The 10389-nt window shown below is 37.5% G+C and overlaps 1 protein-coding gene across 1 annotated transcript; it reads left to right on the plus strand.

Annotated features, from left to right (window-relative positions):
- Nucleotides 1–849: 849 nt before the first annotated feature.
- Nucleotides 850–5608, plus strand: LOC139694116 (protein yellow-like). The gene is made up of 4 exons (XM_071592545.1): nucleotides 850–1011; nucleotides 2005–2473; nucleotides 3738–4048; nucleotides 5306–5608. The coding sequence occupies exons 1-4, from the start codon at nucleotides 850–852 to the stop codon at nucleotides 5606–5608; spliced, it is 1245 nt and encodes a 414-aa protein (XP_071448646.1).
- Nucleotides 5609–10389: the final 4781 nt, after the last annotated feature.

The following is a 10389-nucleotide window of genomic DNA, read 5'->3' on the forward strand; positions in this document are numbered from 1 at the left end:
TTCCGTAATATCTCTATTAACTTTGCCTAATCTACTACTTCTAATACTTCTAGTATGTCAGTCTTATCATCATCATCCTAAAATATCACATATCTATCTATATCCTTGCAGTCTTCTTTTCCACTTCTGCAATCTTGTCTGGATTTTGATATCATATGTAAGCATTTCATAGTTGAAATGAAAGAAGCCTGAAGACATAATGCATTTTATATCCAGTTTAGAAAAACTTAAATGCTGAGGCCTCAGCATCCATGCTTTTAAAGAATATAAATTTCATTCAATTGGTACAATGCATTACTAAAGAGCAACTTAAAAATGAAATAACAAGATTGGCAATACATGTATTTTTCCTACTTTTCAACAACTTGTCACTCAATGTATCATGATCATAAAACTCTAACAAGAGAAAAAACCTAATATTATGGATCAATATTCATGTCTTCCATATAACAGCTTATGCCTATACATTTTTATAAAATAAGATTGTCAATTAGAACAGTTTTTGGGCTGGGATTGAGAGGACTAGGGATAATGCCTTTCATAGCATTATCCTATAAATAAATTTTCAACAATACCAAAACAAGTGTTAATGAATGTGTAGAAGATTCAGATGAGTAATATTAAGGTAAAAATTAGATATTATGTAAGGGGCAACAAACCTTGAAATTTTGATTTTTTATGAATGATATTAACACTGTGTGTTCCCTTCAGAGATAGTATTTTCTCATTAACCAGATGATAGAAATGTTGCTGAATTTTTTGCCTCCCTTTCCATGATATTTGTGACAGGCTAAAATGAAATCTTGCATCCCTCGGACTTGGAGCTTGGCTATCACCTTGGCTCTGGCAATGACCGGCTGCTGGATAAACTGGGTGGAAACAGCAGATTTGGGAAACAGTAGCCTGCGGGAATTGTACAGCTGGAGGGTTGTGGACTATGAATGGCCATCCAATGAAGCCAAAGATGCCGCCCTTGCCCAAGGAGACTACATTCCCAAGAATAATATAATAGTGAGTATGGAGAATTAAATATTGCAATTACAATTTTTCTCGAGGGTTTCATCTTATACAATGAGTATCACACTCATCCCACACCCCGGAGTGAAAGGGCAAATGTCATATTGTCTATTGATTCTACAATTGTGTGATTGTTTCTATCTCATCTACTTCACACTTAATGAAGGGAATGCACACCTTAGAATGTTACCCAAATCTTCACGTCAAAAACAGCCTTATGAGATTAATGCTTCAAAAAAAAAACTTCCTTCAACTCTTCCCTAAACTTTTAGCTAGTTTCACTGGGAGTATTCCCTAAGCTACCCCCAAATATGTTTCCATTTATTTCAATACCTTTTATGTTCCTGTCTCAATTACCTATGGATCTAAACAATAAACATTGATGTCACAGTCCCATTCCATCCTCAAACATGTAGGTTTCAAGTACTTACAATGAATTTTCTTATGTATTCTTTTCATGGTGCTTTATCTGTCCTAATATGATGAAAACAATGATTGGGATTTCCATTAGTGAGCATAGAGTCCTCTCTTCTAGTTCTAATGATGAGACTGTTTTGACTTACTGACATGAAAGGATTAAAGGAGATAACTTCAGGCGTCACTTTGTGGAAACGATACATATTGAAAAAGAAAACTTGGTTTTTCCACATAAAATATTTATTCACGACCTAGGTTTCGACGCTCAGCGTCATCTTCGTCAGCGGAAGATGACGCTGAGCGTCGAAACCTAGGTCGTGAATAAATATTTTATGTGGAAAAACCAAGTTTTCTTTTTCAATATGAAAGGATTGTTACCAAATTATATGTTCTTACATGTACGAGTAAGCTTTGTATTTTCAGTCAATCAAACCCGTGAGTAAAAAACACCAAAACCTATCAAACTCCAACATTGCCAAGTTTGCATGCACAAAAATGATATTAGCTGTCATCCATCTCATAATAAAATCACTGGCCTCCCATGAAACATTATATCACATCTACTTTCAGGCCGGCATCAGGGTATGGGGAGACAGTATGTACATCTCTGTGCCTAGGTGGCTCCCAGGAGTACCTTCAACCCTCAACTGGGTCCCATACAACTTTAGCGAGGTCTCCAAAGTAGGGGAACCTCTCTCGCCACCCCTGAATCCATTCCCCAGCTGGGAGATGCAGGAGGTTGGTAACTGCTCGGCCATCCAGTTTGTGCAGAGTATGGAGATCGACCCTCTTGGGCGCATGTGGGTCCTCGACGTGGGGCGGAGGAACTTCTTCACCGATACACCAGACAACCGGTGCCCACCCAAGCTGGTGCTTCTGGATCTCAAACAAGACAACCGCATGCTGCACACCTTTGTCTTCCCTGATGATGTGGCATCCCACACGCACAGTTTTCTTAATGATTTAGTGATTGATGTGAGTAGCAGAGGAGACGGCTCTGATTGGTACGCGTACGTTTCAGATACCCATGGATATCCAGGTGAGATCAAACAAAATGACAGCAGAACTTCTCGGAAAATGGATAAATTTTTCTATATGTTAATAAATTAGCCAATAATGCATGCTTTGGCACCATGCATGATTACTGAATAACTCCATCCTCCATCCATTTGGTCCTGTTGATGAACTCATGGATAAAAAACCATGTTTTTCATTAAAATTATTAAATGAGTTACCCATATTCTTTATTCATTAAAACTGGAAATTTACCCATTCAAGTGGCTCGATTTTCAAGACTATATGAGCAATTTTAGACTGAATAATTGAAAAGTATATGAATGGAATAGTTTTTCATATAGTTTTTGATTTATTTAATTTCAATAAATTGTTCCTCGTTAGAGAGTGAGAGTCTGAATTGGGTAAATATAGAAAGTTAATGTCTTTAGTTACTAAGTGCTATGACTAAATTCATGCATTCCCTACTTGCCATGTATCAATGTCAAATATTCAGGCCAGCAACATTCATTTTTCATTAAATGCAATGAGAATCCAGTTTCAAAACCTTTAGATATTACAAATTGTTTCAATAGTAAATTCTGCTATTTGAGAACAATTCAAGTATATGTACATTCAATCTTGCTATCAAACTCCATCGAGGCAGAATACATCATACCATTTTTTTCCAATATATGGCCAATATAGAGATGGGGTACCAATGGTCATAATCAGGTAAGCTACTAAGCTCAGATTTAAGATGCCCCCTCTGTTGGCATCTTTAATCTATCAATATGCAATGGTCATTTTCCCAACAACTGAAAACATGCATGATGATGTCGATATATAAAACGGGATCATCCAGTCATTCAATAATTGTAGACTTATATAACTATTTTATGTTTTCTAATATTGATGACTTGTGATTGACAGTTACATGAAGACAGAAGATGGAGTGGCAATAAGGCTGTATTAGTGTATTTTGGTGTATTACTATAAATTATATATTATATGTGCCATTATGACCATCTTTCATTTTATATGCCTAACTGAAAGAACAATTTTGAATAAATAAAAAAGCAATTTATTTTTTCACAATGTTTACGATGGACCAGCCAGGATAATTTTCTACTTATACCTTTTTTAAGCTTAAAAGGAAATAATAATTACATCTACAAAATCTTAATTTCTTACTCACCGACAAACTTTAATAAGAGAAAAGTTGGTTATATTTACAAGGAGTTTTCTGAATCATGGAAACCCTTTGATCAGAAAAAGATGGAGTTTTTCATTTCCTCTTCTTCCCAAAGGTACTGGAGGAGGTATCGTGGTCTACCACTTGGGGACAGACCGGGCATGGCGGGTGTCCGACAGGGCTTCAATGAACTACGAAGATGGAGCAGCATCCAAAGCGATTGTTGGGGGAAAAGTAGCCATGATGATGGCAAACGTGGATGGCATAGGACTGTCCTCATTGGCAGAGGGTGCCGACAAATTATTTTATGCTCCCCTTGGTAGTTTCAACCTATACTCTCTCCCCACATCTCTCCTCCGAAATCCGCCAGCCAACTCTTCAGAGGTTTCGAGAGCGGTGGTTAACTTGGGTCGTCGGACGTCTCAGGTGAACAATTAGGGATGTTACATGGATGGTGCGGGAGATACAGTAGAGTAAAGTTTATAATATAAATGACAAATACCCCCCCAAACAAGTGGGAAGTGTCCCATGTAATGTAAGATTTTTATTATGAAATGTAATAATCTGGTATATTTGGAGACTTATTCATTTCAAGGTGGGCAGTTTCTCACCTAAAATTCTGAATGTGAAAATATAGCCTATACATTTTGCCCATTCTTCTTCTTCTCAGTGGTAAGTACACTGTTGAGTGAGCTTGATCCCCATAATGGTTAACATCAATTTCTTTCTATTTCTTCTCTACATTCTATTCTACATTTCTTCTCATTAAATGTCTTCAAGTCTTGCGACATACATTTGATTCATCTTCATCATGGTCAAACTTTTCAGAAAATCATAGAAGACAGTGATGCTGAAATTGAGAGGTCCAATTGGCAGGTGATCATTCAGAATTTTATAACAGGATATTTAGTGATTTCAAAACTAATTATCTATCAAATTTAAACTTCTTCTTGAACATTGCAGCCTAGTTTTTTTCTTAAAAATTCAATTCCATTTTCAAAAAAAATAATAGAGAATAAATCTCCTGTATATTAATTCACTTGCATGGTCAGAAAAGGGTTCCATGATCTTATCAATAAGCTTTACATATAACATATATTATTTCATGTTGGTAAACTTTATGAGTCAACAATGTATAAAAGAGAAACTAATGAATTCAATCATCTAATTCTTTCATATTTGAGGACTTTTATTTGGTTCACGCAGGCAATTTATGCATGAAATATATTTATAAGAATGAACTCTTGGGCAACCTGCCTGTAAGATGAAATGAAAATCATTCTCTCTGGTGAAACATAAATATCAGACATCTCTGCCATAAGTAGATTTACTACATGATAATAAATCCAGGAGTATTAATAAAAATTCATTAGTTAATATGAATGCTTCTGAGTGTATTACACTCAAAAATCAAATTGACTGGGACGCTGTAACTACGTGATATATTTATCCATTCTATCTTCAGTGGATGTTCTTTGAAAGGTGGGATTGTGCCTATTACGGTAATTTTACCAGCATGGGGCAACGAAAAACCACATTAACATATCATCAAATAAATTAGAGATCTTTGTTTATGATTATATGCACACTATGTGTAATCTTCTTTTTACTTAAAGATGTATTAAAATAAGCTCAATGATGAATTAGACATTGATTCATGACTATTGTCATTTTTATCCATAGGGTGATGGAATGGCTGTTGACAGTACTGGAACACTCTACTTTGGTCTTCTTAACCAAGATGGCTTTGCGCGGTGGCCTCGCGAAGCTCGGGTCACAGAAGGAAATCCTTCTGATGCAGAGGTTTTGGCTGTGGATTCTGTTCGCCTTCAATGGGTGGACAGTTTTGGCTTTGATAACATTAATAAATACCTGGTTGTTTTATCAAACAGGATTCAGATCCTTCAGCAACAAAATACCAGTGAAGTAAATTTTCGTTTGCTTGGGTATAAAATCAATGCTAGATCATATATGTATCCAAACTGAATATTCAGATTTATTGGAAATGTTTCAATCAATCATGATTTGGGTAATACATTAAATAGAAAATCTTTCATTTTTAAAAATCCAAATCTGTGGTACCTACCTCCCCATGTCAGATGTAAACCAAATACATTTTCTTTGCATATGTGTGTCATTTCTTCCTGGTTCATGCTACAAACTTTCATTCATTATAAAATAATGCTTGTATTGCAGGCAAAATTTGATAATATTTTATAACAGGCTTACTAATTTGAAAATGGAACATAAACTAGTACTTGCCTATTCTTATTTGTCATAGCCAAAATTTGTATTATTTTTTTGTTTATTTACATAAATAAATAAAAAATTTCACATGCATACTTGTTCTAGCAATGAATTTTGTGATATTTGTTTTGTAAGCAATGAGGATCCTTTAAAATCCTTCTTCCTGATTAATACATTTTTATCTTAATACATGATAAGTACAGCATTATCACAAAATATATCAATTCCAACCATCAATGTTATATACCCTCCCCGACTACAACCTTGACTTGGTAGAAGGGCTTGTGCGTTCCGATGACCCCTAGAGCTGTGCTGGCGGGAGTAATAATTATTGCTCCTTGTAGGGTCACCCATGCCAGATAGGTCGAAGGTTAGGAGCCAGACGAAAGGTAGTCCACGCAGCATCTGTTCCTCAGTGAGGCGGCTGCAATGGCATCTGACCCCAGTGGGCGGCCAGTAAGTGATGGTGTCACGTTAAAAACACTATTGAGAAGGCAACGGGAAACCACCTCAATTATCATTCCCAAGATTAACATGATAGACAATACAGAGATTTTGAGTCCTGGCAACTACGGGGCTCAGCCCAATCAGCCGTGTGTGCAGCCCGGCCCGGCAGTGGGGGAGGCAAGGCTTCCTCGGTCATCATCCCTCCAAACCCTTGCCAGGGAAAACCAGCAGCAGCAGGACAGAATACGCAGGAGAAGAAGACCAAATTAGTTAGAATAGGAACGTGGAATGTTAGGACAATGATGAGGACAGGGAAATTGGAGAATGTTAAGCGAGAGATGGAAAGGGGAAAAATAGATATTTTAGGTTTATGCGAGGTGAGATGGAAGGATAGCGGGGATTACTGGAGTGATAATTATAGAATAATATACAGCGGCGGGGACGAGAGCCAACAAAGGGTTGCCATAGTATTAAATAAAGAGGTAGGAAGAAACGTAGTCGACATAGAGCAGGTAACAGATAGATTATTGCTAATAGAGATAAAAGCAGAACTGACGAACTTGGTTATTATTCAGGTATACATGCCACCGAGCAACCATAAGGAAGAAGAGGTCTAAAGCCGCAAAAGACACTATTGGAACCGTTAACGGTAAAAGGACTAGGAAACCATGGATCACGGATGAGATGATTACAAAGATAGATGAGCGGCGAAAATGGAAGAATGTAAATACAGAATTAGGCAAAATGAAGTACAAAGAATTAAACAATAAATTGAGGCGGGCAACAAATAAAGCTAAAGAAGCATGGTGGAAGACGCAGTGCGAGGATATGGAAAGTCTGCAGAGGAAGGGAGAAATCGGTGCACTGTACAGCAAAGTTAAATCGTTATCGGGAAGTAAGAAAGGAAGAGCTATGCTAACAGTTAGAGATAAGGCGGGTAAGGTAATAGTTGACGCAGGAAAGATCCAAGAGAGATAGAAGGAGTATATAGAATAACTGTATAGTAAAGAGCTTAGACCAATAAACTTAGACATAGAAAAGGAACATGACGTAGAGGAGGATAACTTAGGTCCAGGCATACTAGACAATGAGATGGAAAGGGCATTAAGGGAGATGAAGCTAAATAAGGCCATGGGGGTGGATAACATTCCCGCAGAACTTTTAAAATGCTTAGGAAAATATGGGAGGAAGAGACTATATGGGCTGATTGGTAGTATTTATGAGGAAGGTATCTGACCGGAAGACTTTGTGAGATTAGTTTTAGGCCCTATTCCGAAAAAGGTAAAGGCTACATCATGTGAGGACTACAGGACGATAAGTTTGATATCCCACGCAGCTTAAGTTGTTCTCAGGATCATAAACAAAAGGATAGAGAGTAGGGCAAATGATTACGTAGAGGATGATCAGTTTGGGTTTAGGAAGGGGAGAGGTACGCGTGATGCCATTGCAGTAATGAGATTATTAATCGAGAGGAATATAGAACATAACCAGGAGGTAATTTTATGGTTTGTAGATTTCGAAAAAGCGTTTGATAGAGTGAATTGGGAAAAACTAATGAGTATATTGAAGAAAATAGGAATAGATTGGAGGGAAAGAAGGCTAATCCGCAACCTGTACATGTCTCAGACTGCTCAGGTACGAGTGGGGAACGGGGAAACCGGTTGGGCAGTGTATGGAAGAGGTGTCAGGCAGGGTTGCCCATTATCACCGTTGCTGTTCAACCTGTATGTAGAGGAAATGATCAAACAAGCATGGGAAGAACTGGAGGTAGGAATGAAAGTGGGCGGGGAATTCGTAAAATCTGTTAGGTTTGCTGATGACCAAGCTTTAGTTTGTCAGTCAGCCAAGGGGCTGCAAGCATTGCTTAGTGAATTGGAAATTCAGTGCGACAGGTATGGGATGAGACTCAATATTAATAAAACAACGGTTATGCGATTTTCTAGCAAGAAAAAGGCGAAGCTTAACATTAAAATAAGAGGGTAAAAACTAGACAGGTAGAACAGTTTACGTATCTCGGTAGTGTTTTGGACCAACACGGTCAAAGTAGTAGGGACATAAGGAGAAGAATTGCGCTAGGCAAAGAGGCTTTCACAAGGAGGAGGGAGTTGATGACAGGGACTCTGAGTAAGGATGTTAAGAAAAGACTCGTAAAAACTTTGATATGGAGCGTAGTTATGTACGGCGCGGAAACGTGGTCGTTGAAGCAGGAGGATAGGCATAGATTGGAGGCTTTTGAAATGTGGGTGTGGAGAAGAATGGAGAAGGTGAAATGGACAGAGAAGAAAACAAATGAGGTAGTACTTGGTATGGAGGGCGAAGAGAGGGGTTTGTTGGGAGAAATCCTATGGAGGCAGGAAAAGTGGATGAAGGGGGTGTTGACCAGCATTGGGATGTTGAAGACTTTGATAGAGGGTAGAATGTTGGGCAAAAGAGGAAAGGGAAGGAACAGGATAGGGATGTTGGACGGGATGAAGGGAGGAAGAAAGTACTCAGAGATGAAGAGGGATCTGATATAGAGTAGGATGATGGATTTTGTGTTTTGTTAGGAGTAATAAAATGTTTGTTTGGTAGTTGTGTCCATCCAAAAACCTATCTTAACTGGTAGATTACCTTGAAAAAAATGTTATTTAATAGGTTCCAATTTTGACATTTATCTATATTAATTGAACGGAGGATATGTTTTCAACCTCAGAAATTTGTTCATCAACGGTACCATTCAGTATAAAGGTATTATATGACATGCTCATTATTAAAAATAATAATACTTCATGTTTTCATTTCTAACCATCTTGATGATAGTTATCCATTACTCCAAAAAAATGCTATCATTTTATCTTTCCAGGTTGCATTCAAGTATTTACCGCTATTACGTAACTTACATGTACTTTCTTCATGGCATTAATCAGTATTCCTTTCCAAGGACTATATAAATATTTTCAAACTATATCCACACAAAAATGCAAAAAGTAGTCTTACTCAAAACTGTCATAATACTGTGGAAATTTTCAATGCAATAAAGGTAAAAGTGACTTGGTTAATACCCTTCGTATGATCATGGAACAATGCATGAGCAAGAAATAATTAAATAAATAATAATATTTTGCTTGATGAATCAGAGAGTGTAAAACAATTAAAATGAATTCTAACATCATGAAACAAATATACCTTTAAACACTCACACGCACACCTGAACCCAAGGTGAGGGAAACTTATTATTGACCTGAATGACATGTGATTTTTCTTGAACAATATCTATAAACTCTAATTTCTCTTTTTTTCTTTTTAATGACAAGTGAATAAGTTTGGCTTTTTCCTGAACAGTTTTCCCAAGGCTTCTTATCCTTTCATGTAAACTTGGAATAGCTTTATTAATGACTCATTACCCATTTGATTGTTACCATTCTTATGCAGCCTTGTTAGTCATATTATTGGGGAGTAATCTCCTTAGAATTCCCCATTTGATCATTATTTTAAGGGAAAAAGCACTAATTGCTCATGTTTCAATGTGTGACAAGTGAAAAGTTAAAGATTGCCATTAGTCATTTTGAAGATGTGACCGGCCTTTCAGTCGGAACCCTCCACACCATTGCAACAGAGGATCTTGCGATGAGGAATGTGTTTGTGAAGCTGGTGCCGAAAGTCTTGAGCAAGGAACAAAAACTGTTGCGGGTGGAAATTTAGCTGCTGATGAAATTAGGCGTGGCAATGTTGCCTCACCTCCCCCCCCCCCAACAGCCCTGACCTGGCTCCACCTGACTTTTTCTTGTTTCCGCAAATAAAAAGGCAGCTCAAAGGATATTGGTTCGACTCCATCGAGGCAGTTCAAGCGGCGATGACAAAGGCTCTCAACAGTATTCCGGAAACCAACATCCAGCAGGCTTTTGACGCATCGAACTAAGGGTATCGATACAGGAGGAATGTATTTTGAAGATAATTAAATAACTGTAATCATAGCTGCAATAAATTTTGAACTATGGAAGCAGTCCCGATACCTTTTGTACGGACCCTGTAGGAAACTAGAGAAAAACATGTGGCAACCAAAATTTTTTAACCATCTCAAAATACTAACCTAA

This window comes from Hetaerina americana, unplaced genomic scaffold, assembly GCF_022747635.1.
Source record: "Hetaerina americana unplaced genomic scaffold, ioHetAmer1.1.p SCAF_5, whole genome shotgun sequence".
Taxonomy (NCBI): Eukaryota; Metazoa; Arthropoda; class Insecta; order Odonata; family Calopterygidae; genus Hetaerina; species Hetaerina americana.

Coding starts and splice junctions, on each gene's coding strand:
- LOC139694116 (XM_071592545.1), top strand. CDS start 850: ATGACCGGCTGCTGGATAAACTGGGTGGAAACAGCAGATTTGGGAAAC. Junction 2,474..3,737: donor AGATACCCATGGATATCCAG/GTGAGATCAAAC, acceptor TTCTTCCCAAAG/GTACTGGAGGAGGTATCGTG. Junction 4,049..5,305: donor TGGGTCGTCGGACGTCTCAG/GTGAACAATTAG, acceptor TTTTATCCATAG/GGTGATGGAATGGCTGTTGA.